The sequence below is a fragment of the Chiloscyllium punctatum genome, chromosome 21 (assembly GCF_047496795.1).
Source record: "Chiloscyllium punctatum isolate Juve2018m chromosome 21, sChiPun1.3, whole genome shotgun sequence".
Taxonomy (NCBI): Eukaryota; Metazoa; Chordata; class Chondrichthyes; order Orectolobiformes; family Hemiscylliidae; genus Chiloscyllium; species Chiloscyllium punctatum.
In genome coordinates this window covers 3083580-3096677 of record NC_092759.1, presented here as the reverse complement: position 1 = coordinate 3096677, position 13098 = coordinate 3083580, and the positions used below count along the sequence as shown (strand labels likewise).

The 13098-nt window shown below is 45.4% G+C and overlaps 1 protein-coding gene across 2 annotated transcripts in view; it reads right to left on the bottom strand.

Moving 5' to 3' along the window:
• Positions 1-12754, bottom strand: part of LOC140492520 (probable N-acetyltransferase 16) — an 83533-nt gene extending 70779 nt beyond the window's left edge. The window contains exons 1-2 of one of the 2 annotated variants that reach the window (XM_072591443.1): positions 12652-12754; positions 11183-11259 (exon numbers count right to left, since the gene is read on the bottom strand). In XM_072591443.1, coding sequence (XP_072447544.1) covers positions 11183-11259; positions 12652-12698 — 124 coding nt within the window. In that variant the 5' untranslated portion in view covers positions 12699-12754. Of the gene's footprint in view, positions 1-11182; positions 11262-12651 lie in introns of those variants that run through there. The other variant, XM_072591446.1, reaches the window with a different exon arrangement.
• Between the last annotated feature and the right edge of the window lie 344 nt (positions 12755-13098).

The window sequence follows — 13098 nt, the reverse complement described above, 5'->3', positions numbered from 1 at the left end:
CTGAGAAACATGGCATTCCAACCAGGACTCTATCAACAAACACATTAACTTGGATTCCATTTACCACCCCATGAGAAAAAGGACAGGAAATGACATCAGCACAGGCGTGGGCCCTTCATCAGGAATGAGGAAGGGCTTGTTCCTAGTGGGGGGCTTGAGCCTGGGGTGCCGATTTTCCTGTTCCTCAGACGCTGCTTGTCCAGTTGTGCTTTTCCAGCACCACAAGAGGATTGATGAGGGCAGAGCAGTAGATGTGATCTATATGGACTTCAGCAAGGCGTTCGACAAGGTTCCCCATGGGAGACTGATTAGCAAGGTTAGATCTCACGGAATACAGGGAGAACTAGCCATTTGGATACAGAACTGACTCAAAGGTAGAAGACAGAGGGTGGTGGTGGAGGGTTGTTTTTCAGTTTGGAGGCTGTGACCAGTGGAGTGCCACAAGGATCGGTGCTGCGTCCTCTGCTTTTTGTCATTTACATAAATGATTTGGATGCGAGCATAAGAGGTACAGTTAGTAAGTTCGCAGATGACACCATAATTGGAGGTGTATGGACAGTGAAGAGGGTTACCTCAGATTACATCAAGATCTGGACCAGATGGGCCAATAGGCTGAGAAGTGGCAGATGGAGTTTAATTCAGATAAATGCGAAGTGCTGCATTTTGGGAAAGCAAATCTTAGCAGGACTTATACACTTAATGGTAAGGTCCTAGGGAGTGTTGCTGAACAAAGAGACCTTGGAGTGCAGGTTCATAGCTCCTTGAAAGTGGAGTCACAGGTAGATAGGATAGTGAAGAAGGCGTTTGGTATGCTTTCCTTTATTGGTCAGAGTATTGAGTACAGGAGTTGAGAGGTCATGTTGTGGCTGTACAGGACATTGGTTAGGCCACTGTTGGAATATTGCGAGCAATTTTGGTCTCCTTCCTATCGGAAAAATGTTACAGACAATAGACAATAGACAATAGGTGCAGGAGTAGGCCATTCTGCCCTTTGAGCCTGTACCACCATTCAATATGATCATGGCTGATCATCCTTAATCAGTATCCTGTTCCTGCCTTATCTCCATAACCCTTGATTCCACTATCCTTGAGAGCTCTATCCAGCTCTTTCTTAAATGAATCCAGAGACTGAGCCTCCACTGCCCTCTGGGACAGAGCATTCCACACAGCCACCACTCTCTGGGTGAAGAAGGTTCTCCTCACCTCTGTCCTAAATGGTCTACCATGTATTTTTAAGCTGTGTCCTCTGGTTCGGCACTCACCCATCAGTGGAAACATGTTTCCTGCCTCCAGAGTGTCCAATCCCTTAATAATCTTATACGTCACAATCAGATCCCCTCTCAGTCTTCTAAACTCAAGGGTATACAAGCCCAGTCGCTCCAGTCTTTCAGCTAAAGGTAATCCCGCCATTTCAGGAATTGATCTCGTGAACCTACGCTGCACTCCCTCAATAGCCAGAATGTCTTTCCTCAAATTTGGAGACCAGAACTACACACAATACTCCAGGTGTGGTCTCACCAGGGCCCTGTACAGGTGTTGTGAAACTTGAAAGAGTTCAGAAAAGATTTACAAGGATGTTGCCGGGGTTGGAGGACTTGAGCTATAAGGAGAGGCTGAACAGGCTGTGGCTGTTTTCCCTGGAGTGTCAGAGGCTGAGGGGTGACCTTATAGAGGTTTACAAAATCATGAGGGACATGGATAGGGTAAATAGGCAAAGTCTAGTCTAGAACTAGAGGGCATGGGTTTAGGGTGAGAGGGGAAAGATATAAAAGAGACCTACGGGGCAACTTTGTCACACAGGGGGTGGTACGTGTGTGGAATGAGCTGCCAGAGGATGTGGTGGAGGCTGGTACAATTGCAACATTTAAGAGGCATTTGGATGGGTGTATGAATAGGAAGGGTTTGGAGGGATATGGGCCGGGTGCTGGCAGGTGGGACTAGATTGGGTTGGGATATCTCTTCGGCATGGACAGGTTGGACTGAAGGGTCTGTTTCCATGCTGTATATCTCTATGACTCTATGACAGCGCTAAACCAAAGAAACCCATACTCGTAAATAGAAAGCAGGAATCATCAGCAGTGCTTCGTCCTGAGATGTTACCTCGATGGTGACAAAATGTCTGAAAATGAGCCTTCCAGCTCAGTGAGCAAACCTAAATCCAGTAGCTACTAATTTAAAAAGGCTTCTACAATAACAGTTGCACGGCAGCTAACTTTATAAACCAAACTTCAATTAATGCAATAATAGAACAGGATCTTGATCAGCTGGGCCAATGGCCACCACCCTCTGCATGAACCCCCTCATGTCCCTCTTGAATCTTTCCCTTCTCACCTTAAACCTCTGCCTCTAGTTTTAAACCCCACCTACCCCGGGGAAAAACCTTTCCTATTCACCATATACATGTCCCTTGGTATTTTCCAAACCTACACTCCAGATTTTTTTTAAAAGTCCCAGCTTATCCAGCTTTGCCTTATAACTCAAACCCTCCAGTCCTGAAAACATCCTTGTAAATCTTTCCTGCACCCTTTCCAATTTCACAATATCCTTCCTAAAGAAGGGAGACTGGAACTGAACGCAGGGCCAAGGGGAGGAAGATGGAGTTTAATTTAGATAAATGCGAGGTGTTGCATTTTGATAAGTCAAACCAGAGCAGGATCATACACTTAATGGTAGGACCTGGGGCAGTGTTGTCAAACAGAGAGACCTGGGAGTCTAGGTATGTAGTTCCTAGGTACATAGGTAGACAGGGTAATGAAGAAGGCATTTGGCACGCTTCTCTTCATTGTTCAGAGCATTGGGTATATGAGTTGGGTTATCATGTACAAGACATTGGTAAGGCTACTTTTGGAATACAGCATTCAGTTCCGATCTCCCTTCTTTAGGAAGGATATTATGAAATTGGAAAGGGTGCAGGAAAGGTTGTATAGGATGTTGGTGAGGTCTCGTCAGGAATACTGTATCCTGTTCTTGTCACCCTGCAATAGGAAGGATATTAACTTGGAAAGGATTCAGAAGAGATTTACCAGGATGCTGCCAGAAATGGAGGATTTCAGTTATAAGGAGAGGCTGGATGGGCTGGGATTTTTTTCACAGGAGCTCAGGGGTTCAAGGTTTATAAAATTATGAGGGTTACGATTAGGTGGATAGGATGGAGGATTTCAAGACTAGGGGGCATAGTTTTAGGGTGAGAGGAGAAAGATTTGAAAATGACATGGGGGCAATCTTTTTACACAGAGAGTGGTTCATGTGTAGAATGAACTTCTGGAGGAAGTGATGGATGCTGGTATAATTATAATATTTAAAAGACATTTGGATAATTATATAAATAGGAAAGGTTTAGAGAAATGGTGCAGGAGGGAGGGATTTGGATTCTTGGATAATTGGGGCTCTTTCTGGGGTAGGTGGGACCTCTACAAGCAGGATGGTCTTCATCTGAACAGAGGGGTACCAATATCCTGGGGGCGGAAATTCGCTAAGGCCATTGGGGTGGGTTTAAACTAATACAGCAGGGGGATGGAAACCAAAATTATAGTTCGAGTACAGAAAAGGTTGAGAGTAGTGAGGTCTGAAATCAAGTTTCAGGGACGCAAGATGGCACTGGCAAGCAAGAAGTTGGTTTGAAGTGTGTCTACTTCGACGCCAGGAGCATCTGGAATAAGGTGGGTGAACTTGCAGCGTGGGTTGGTACCTGGAACTTTGATGTTGTGGCCATTTCAGAGACATGGATAGAGCAGGGGCAGGAATGGTTGTTGCAGGCTCCTGGATTTAGATGTTTCAGTAAGAACAGAGAAGATGGTAAAAGACGGGGAGGCTGTTGGTTAAGGACAGTATTACAGTTGCAGAAAGGATGTTTGGGGACTCGTCAACTGAGGTAGTATGGGCTGAGGTTAGTAACAGGAAAGGAGAGGATCACCCTGTTGGGAGTTTTCTATAGGCCTCTGAATAGTTCCAGAGATGTAGAGGAAAGGATAGCAAAGATAATTCTTGATAGGAGAGAGAGAGGCAGGGTAGTTGTCATGGGGGACTTCAACTTTCCAAATATTGACTGAGAACACTATAGTACGAGTAGTATAGATGGGTCAGTTTTTGTCTGGTGTGTGCAGGACGGCTGGCCAGGTATGTAGACAGGCCAACAAGGGGCAAAGCCACATTAGATTTGGTACTGGGTAATGAGCCCGGCCAGGTGTTAGACTTGGAAGTAGGTGAGCACTTTGGTGATAGCAATCACAATTCTGTTATGTTAACTGTAGTGATAGAAAGGGATAGGTGGATACCACTGGGCAAGAGTTACAGCTGGGGAATAGCAATTACAATGCGATTAGGCAAGATTTAGGAAGCATAGGATGGGGAAGGAAACTGCAGGGGATGGGCACAGTAGAAATATGGAGCTTATTCAAGGAAATGCTCCTGTATGTCCTAGATAAGTATGTACCTGTCAGATAGGGAGGAAGCTGTAGAGCACGGGAGCCATGGTTTATGAAGGAAGTGGAATCTCTGGTCAAGAGGAAGAAGAAGGCTTATGTTAGGATGAGATGTGAAGGCTCAGGTAGGGCACTTGAGGGTTACAAGGTAGCCAGGAAAGACCTAAAGAGAGAGCTCAGAAGAGCCAGGAGGAGACATGAGAAGTTATTGGCGGATAAGATCAGGGTAAACCCTAAGGCTTTCTATAAGTATTTAAGGAATAAAAGAATGACAAGAGTAAGATTAGGGCCAATCAAGGATGGCAGTGGGAAGTTATGTGTGGAGTCAGAGGCGATAGGGGAAGCACTAAATGAATATTTTTCGACAGTATTCTCTCTAAAAAAATGACAATGTTGTCGAGGAGAATACTGAGATACAGGCTACTAGACTAGGTGGGATTGAGGTTCACAAGGAGAGGTATTAGAAATCCTGCAGAGTGTGAAAATAGATAAGTCCCCTGTGCCGGATGGGATTTATCCTAGGATCCTCTGGGAAGCCAGGGAGGAGATTGTCGAGCCTTTGGCATTGATCTTTAAATCATCATTGTCTATAGGAATAGTGCCAGAAGACTGGAGGATAGCAAATGTGGTTCCCCTGTTCAAAAAGGGGAGTAGAGACAACCCTGGTAATTATAGACCAGTGAGCCTTACTTCAGTTGTTGGTAAAGTGTTGGAAAAGGTTATAAGAGAGAGGATTTATAATCATCTAGAAAAGAATAATTTGATTAGGGATAGTCAGCACGGTTTTGTGAAGGGTAGGTCGTACCTCACAAACCTTATTGAGTTTTTTGAGAAGGTGACCAAACAGGTAGATGAGAGTAAACCGGTTGATGTGGTGTATATGGATTTCAGCAAGGCATTCGATAAGGTTCCCCACAGTAGGCTATTGTACAAAATGTGGAGGAATGGGATTGTGGGAGATGTAGCAGTTTGGATCAGGAATTGGCTTGCTGAAGGAAGACAGAGGGTGGTAGCTGATGGGAAATGTTCACCCTGGAGTCCAGTTACTAGTGGTGTACCGCAAGGGTCAGTGTTGGGTCCACTGCTGTTCGTCATTTTTATAAATGACCTGGATGAGGGCGTAGACGGGTGAGTTAGTAAATTTGCAGATGACACTAAGGTCGGTGGAGATGTGGATAGTGACGAAGGATGTTGTAGGTTACAGAGAGACATAAATAAGCTGCAGAGTTGGGCTGAGAGGTGGCAAATGGAGTTTAATGCAGAGAAGTGTGAGGTGATTCACTTTGGTCGGAGGAACTGGAATGCAAAGTACTGGGCTAATGATAAGATTCTTGGTAGTGTAGATGAGCAGAGAGATCTTGGTGTCCAGGTACGCAGATCCTTGAAAGTTGCCACCCAGGTTGACAGGGTTGTGAAGAAGGCATACAGTGTTTTAGCTTTTATCAATAGAGGGATCGAGTTCCAGAACCATGAGGTTATGCTGCAGCTGTACAAAACTCTGGTGCGGCTGCACTTGGAGTATTGTGTACAGTTCTGGTCACCGCATTATCTGAAGGATGTGGAAGCTTTGGAAAGGGTGCAGAGGAGATTTACTAGGATGTTGCCTGGTAGAGAGGGAAGGTCTTACAAGGAAAGGCTGAGGGACTTGAGGCTGTTTTCATTGGAGAGAAGAAGATTGAGAGGTGACTTAATAGAGACATATAAGATAATCAGAGGGTTAGATAGGGTGGACAGGGAGAGCCTTTTTCCAAGTATGGTGATGGCGAGCATGAGGGGGCATAGCTTTAAATTGAGGGGTGATGGATATAGGACAGATATCAGAGGTAGTTTCTTTACTCAGAGAGTAGTACGGGTATGGAATGCTTTGCCTGCAACGGTAGTGGATTCGCCAACTTTAAGTACATTTAAGTCATCATTGGACAAGCATATGGACGTACATGGAATAGTGTAGGTTAGATGGGCTTCAGATTGGTGTGACAGGTTGGCGCAACATTGAGGGCCGAAGGGCCTGTACTGCGCTGTAATGTTCTATGTTCTGTAGATCTGGGGCAGGAGCAGGCAGGTGGGATTAGTTTAGTTAGCGATTATGGTCAGCATGAACTGGTTGGACCGAAGGGTCTGTTTCTGTGCTGTATAACTCTATGACTCTATTGAATCAATGACTTAACTTTATTGCATGTAGCAGCCAAAATAAGATCCCTCAAGTGAGCAAGTTAAAGCTCACAACTCAGCTTGACTATTATCCAATTAATGGCGGAAACCTGCCAGGATTTCAACCAACGGTGTTACCAGTTCGGATTCAGTGACCCTTCTTCAGAACTGATGGGTCTATTACCACAAACACCACCACAATCTGTTCTAAGGGTCACTGAACCCAAAACATTAACTCTGATTTCTCTCCACAGATACTGCCAGACCTGCTGAGCTTTTCCAGCAACTTCTGTTTTCATTTCGGATTTACAGCATCCGCAATTCGTTCAATGTTATTTTTCAACCAACAGTGTCCATCTCTGGAAGTGTCCAGGGTTTGTTCCTGGTGCGGTGTAGTTCCCTAAAGTTCTGCTGCTGAATTGTTCTGCTGTTGGATGGCTGTTTTCTCCCTAATTAAGTCTGTGTGGGACATTCTTGATGATTCTTTCATCCCTAACATTGATGACACTTCCAGAGACCTCAAGTCTGTAGCTCGCCTATTTTATCAGAAGAAGCTCCCTGGTTCTTTGTAACATTCGGGGTTAGCCGTCTGTTTAAGATACAGTTTTTCCTGCAATTAATGCCCTTAGCTTCAGGACACTGTTTTGGTGGACAGTCTAAATGGCCCATTTGTCATGAGGTACCTGCCTATCATGCAGTTGTTAACCCCTGTCTCCCAGGAACCAACCTGTTTATGGTGTTGCTTCCCAGAGATGGTTAATTCTCATGCTGCTGTTCATGTCTTTACAAACAGCTGCTCATTGTCCCTTTCATCTCTGGAAACATTCGATCCCCAAAAGAACTGTTGCTGATTTTTTTCAACTTTCTGAAGTTTACATTGGCACACGGTACTCTCCTGGATCAGAGACAGAGAGACACTGTCGCTGAACTGCAAGATACGTTGCAGGGAAAGCTTGACAAACAAATGAAGGAATAAAGTAACAGAAGGATATAAATAGAGTGAGATAGAGGGAGGTGGATGGTGCTGCTTGCACACTGTAAATATTGGCATCCATCAATTGCACTGAACAAATTAGACAGGCAGGAGGCTGGGAGATCACAACAAGCCAGGCAGAATCAGGAGGTGGAGAAATCAACATTTCAAGTATTAACCCTTCGTCAGCACTGATCAACCTGCCTTCCTGTTGCAAATACTCTCTCACAGACTTTCCTGAGCACAGTGGCTCTGTGGGGAGCAGGGAGTCATAGGGAAAACGATAAATGCTAAAGATCACAGCAGGTCGGACAGCATCCATGGAGGGAGAGAGAGAGAGAGAGAGAGAGCAAGCTAATGGTTCAAGTCTAGTGACTCTTTATCAGAGGGGCGGCACAGTGGTTCAGTAGTTAGTACTGCTACCTCACAGTGCCAGGGACCTGGGTTTGATTCCAGCCTCAGGCGACTGTCTGTGTGGAGTTTGCACATTCTCTCTGTGTCTGCGTGGGTTTCCTCCGGTTGCTCCAGTTTCCTCCCACAGTCCAAAGATGTGCAGGTCAGGTGAATTGGCCGTGCTAAATTGCTCACAGTGTTAGATGCATTAGTCAGAAGGAAATGGGTCTGGGTGGGTTACTCTTCAGAGAATTGGTGTGGACTTGTTGGGTTGAAGGGCCTACTTCCACACTGTAGGGAGTCTAATCTAATCTAATCAAGCTCTGTATCATCAAAACACTAGCTTGCTCTCTCTCCCTGGATGCTGCCTGACCCGCTGTGATCTCCAGTATTTGTTGTTTTCGGTACAGATTCCAGCATCTGCAGTAAATTGTTCCTACAGGTGGACCATAGGTGCCTGAAGGAGTGCTACACTGTCGGGAGTGCTCAGTCCTGGATTAGATGTCTGAGGAAGAGTCATGCTAATCTTTCTCTCTCTCTCTCTCTCTCTGCAAGTGCTACTGGATCCTGAGTTTCTCCAATGTCCTGTGAGTTTGTTTCAGATTTCCAGCATTGGCAGTGGTTTTGCTTTTATGTCAGATCAAGTTGCTGTCCCCCTTTTCAGGGTAAGAGAGAGGCGTTTATGTTCTGGAGATTATCACCAGAACATATCCCCATCGTCTCCTGCCAGTTATATTTATCCCTTAGCAAACATAGAACAACGTAGAACATAGAACATAGAAAAATACAGCATAGAACAGGACCTTTCGCCCATGAAGTTGTGCCGAGATTTAATCCTAATGTAAAATATTGTAACTTAACCTATGCACTCTTCAACTCACTGCTCTCCATGTGCTTGTCCAGCAGTCACTTGAATGTCCCCAATGACTCTGCTTCCACCACCACAGCTGGCAACGCATTCATGCATTCACAACTCTCTGCATAAAGAAGCTACCTCTGATGTCTCCTTTATACCTTCCTCCTAATATCTTCAAACTATGACCCCTCGTACCAGTCAATCCTGCCCTGGGGAAAAGTTTCTGGCTATCGACTCTATCTATTCCTCTCATTATCTTGTACACCTCGATCAGGTCTCCTCTCTTCCTCCTTCTCTCCAGAGAGAAAAATCTGAGCTTATTCAACCTTTCTTCATAAAGCAAGCCCTCCAGTTCAGGCAGCATCCTGGTAAACCTTCTTTGCACCCTCTCCAAAGCCTCTGTATCTTTCCTATAGTAGGACGACCAGAACTGGACACAATATTCCAAGTGTGGTCTCACCAGGGACTTGTAGAGCTGCAGCAAAACCTTGCGGCTCTTAAACTCGATCCCCCTGTTAATGAAAGCCAAAACACCATATGCTTTCTTAACAACCCTATCCACTTGGGTGGCAACTTTGAGGGATCTATGTACTTGCACACCCAGATCCCTCTGTTCCTCCACACTGCCAAGAATCCTGTCTTTAAACCTATATTCAGCATTCGAGTTTGACCTTCCAAAATGCATCACTTCACATTTATCCAGGTTGAACTCCATCTGCCATTTCTCAGCCCAGCTCTGCATCCTGTCGATGTCACATTGCAGCCTGCAGTTGTCCTCTATACCTTCGACGACACCTCCTTTGTGTCATCTGCAAATTTACTAACCCACCCCTCAACCTTTTCATCCAAGTCATTTATAAAAACTACAAAGAGCAGAGGCCCAAGAACAGAACCCTGCGGGACCCCACTCAACACTGACCTCCAGGCAGAATACTTCCCATCTACAACCACTCTCTGCCTTCTGTCAGCCAGCCAATTCTGAATCCAGATAGCCAAATCTCCCTGTATCCCATACTTCCTGACTTTGTGAATGAGCCTACCATGGGGAACCCTATCAAATGCCTTGCTGAAGTCCATATACACCACATCCACTGCTCGACCATCGTCAACCTGTCTTGACACCTCCTCAAAGAACTCAATAAGATTTGTGAGGCATGACCTGCCCCTCACAAAGCAATGCTGACTACCTTTAATCACATTATGCTTTGCCAAATAGTCAATAAATCTTATCCCTCAGAATTCTTTCCAAAACTTTGCTGACCACAGACATAAGACTGACTGGTCTGTAAGTGCCAGGGATTTCCCTATTACTCTTCTTGAAAAGTGGAACAACATTTGCCTCCTTCCAATTCTCCAGTATGACTCCCGTGGAGAGTGAGGAGGTAAATATCCTCACCAGCGGCTTAGCAACCTCCTTTCTCGCTTCCTGGAGCAGCCTAGGATAAATCTGGTCTGGCCCTGGGGACTTTCAGTCTTAATGTTTTCAAACATTTCTTGCACATCAACTTCATCAATCTTGATCTGGTTAAGCCTGTATCCCAGCTCCGCTAAGATTTCATTTACAACAAGTTCCCTGTCTTTAGTGAAAACTGAAGCAAAAAGCTCATTTCGGGCTGCCCCTATCTGCTCAGACTCCACGCACAAGTTCCCTCCACTATCCCTGATCGGCTCTACCTTCTCCCTGATCATTCTCTTACTCTTCATATATGAGTAAAATGCCTTTGGGTTCTCCCTAATCCTTCTTGCCAAGCCTTTATCGTGCCCCCTCCTGGCTCTCCTCAGTCCATTTCTGAGCTCCTTTCTAGCAAGCCTGTAATCCTCTAAAGCTGTGCTAGATCCTTGCTTCCTCCACCTTACGTAAGCTGCCTTCTTCCTTTTGACAAGAAGTTCCTCTGTTCTCGTCATCCAAGGCTCCTTAATCTTACCCCTTTTTACCTGTCTCAGAGGAACAAACTTGTGCATCACTCGCAACAACTGCTCCTTAAATAGTCCCCACATGTCTGCTGTGCCCTTTCTGTGGAACAATTGCTCCCATTCTGTACTTCCCAACTCCTGTCTGACAGCGTCATAATTTCCTTTTCCCCAATTAAATATCTTCCCTCGGTAACTGCTACTTTCATGCTCTAAGACTATGCTAAATGTGAGGCAGTTGTGATCACTGTCACCAAAGTGCTGTCCCACTGTGAGATCTGACACCTGTCCTGGCTCATTGCTGAGCACCAAATCCAAAATGGCCTCTCCCCTTGTCAGCCTGTCTACATAACGAGGCTAAATGATCACCGTTGGTTTATTCTGTTGTGTTAAAATTGGTGGCATTACAGCAGTGACCATGAAAGCAGAGACCATTGTGAGACAGCAAAAAGGCACTACATAAATGAAAGTCCTCACGTTTGGTCCTTTCAGCTTTCCCCAAGAGATGACTCCTTTGAAGGGAGGTGGATGCTGAATTATTGAAGCCTCTGAGTCTGTAATAAATGACAAAAGGCAAGGGTTACGCTGCACCGAAGGCAAGTCAATCTGTGAAATTATACATTAGGCACTGGCTTGCAGTACAATTCAGAGACGCCCACTCAAACCAACTTCGTGACAAATGGTTCTTTAAAAGTGTGACATTAGATGGTGCAGAGGAAGGTTATAAATATTGCGATTGTCTTATCTCCATTCACATCTTCCTATTGCATATATTTCAGCATCAAACATCAAAGATTATACACAGATCAAAGCTATCCTATTTACAACAGATTTTGCATTTCAACTTTGATGTGGCCTCTCTCCTTTTAACTACGTATTTGCTCTTTCCACCCATGTTTCCGCCCGATCAGTTCTTCCTCTTGCTAAAGGAGGAATTAGCATCTCACTGATTGAGGTTACTTAACCAGGCTGTATCCATGTTGGCTGTCTGGAAGAGCTATCGAATCAGTCCCCACTCCTTCATTCTCCATACGGACTCTGTCCTATTCATGTGCTTACTCAATTCTCCTTTTGGAAGATAATGGTCAATCTTTCTAGACAATGGGGTATCTCAAATTGTAATGGGTTGGAATTTTTTTTTTGAACATTGTAGATTCTCCACAGTGTGGAAACAGGCCATTCAGCCCATCGAGTTTGCACCAATCCTCCATGGAGCATCTCACCCAAATCTACCCCATCCCCATGGCCAACCCACTTAACCTGCACACCTGCATATGATGGGTCAATTTAGCACGGCCAATCCACCCTAACCTGCACATCACATCCCCAGGCACTATGGGACAATTTAGCAAGGCCAATCCACCCTAACCTGCACATCACATCCCCAGGCACTATGGGACAATTTAGCACGGCCAATCCACCCTAACTGCACATCCCTGGGCACTATGGGACAACTTAGCACGGCCAATCCACCCTAACCTGCACACCCCTGGGCACTATGGGACAATTTAGCACGGCCAATCCACCCTAACCTGCATATCCCTGGGCACTATGGGACAATTTAGCACGGCCAATCCACCCTAACTGCACATCCCTGGGCACTATGGGACAATTTAGCACAGTCAATCCACCCTAACCTGCACCTTTCTGGATGCTATGGGGCAATTTAACACAGCCAATCCATCCTAATCTACACACCTTTGGACTGTGGGAGGAAACCCATGCAGACACGGGGGGAATGTGCAAACTCCACACAGTCGCCCGAGGCTGGAACCGAACACAGGTCTCTAGCATTGTGAGGTAGCAGTGCCAGCCACTGAGCCACCATGTCACCCTTACAGGGAACAATACAGCGCAGGCTTTAAATATCTAACAGAACATGTACATATAGCAATCAATGTGCAAGTCCTGGTGTTGCTGTCAAATAAGTGACTTTTCTCACCTACCTCCTTGAAAGTGATGTCACAGGTAGATAGGGTAGTGAAGAAGGCATTTGGTTCACTTGCCTTCACTGATCAGTACATCGAGTATAGGAGTTGGGAGGTCATGTTGCAGCTGTACAGGACACTGTTGAGGCTACTTCTGGAATATTGCATACAATTCGGGTTCACCCTGCTCGAGAAAGGATATTATTAAGATGGAAAGGGTGCAGAAAAGATGTACAAGGATGCTACCAAGGCTGGAGGGTTTGAGTGATAAGGAGAGGCTAAATAGGCTGGAGCTGTTTTCCCTGGAGCATTGGAGGCTGAGGGGTGGCTTTACAGAGGTTTACAAAATCCTGGATAGGTTAAATATACAAGTTCTTTTCCCTGGGGTGGGGAGTCCAGAACTAGAGGGCATAGGCTCAGGATGAGAGGGGATAGATATAAAAGGGACTTATGGGGGAACCTTTT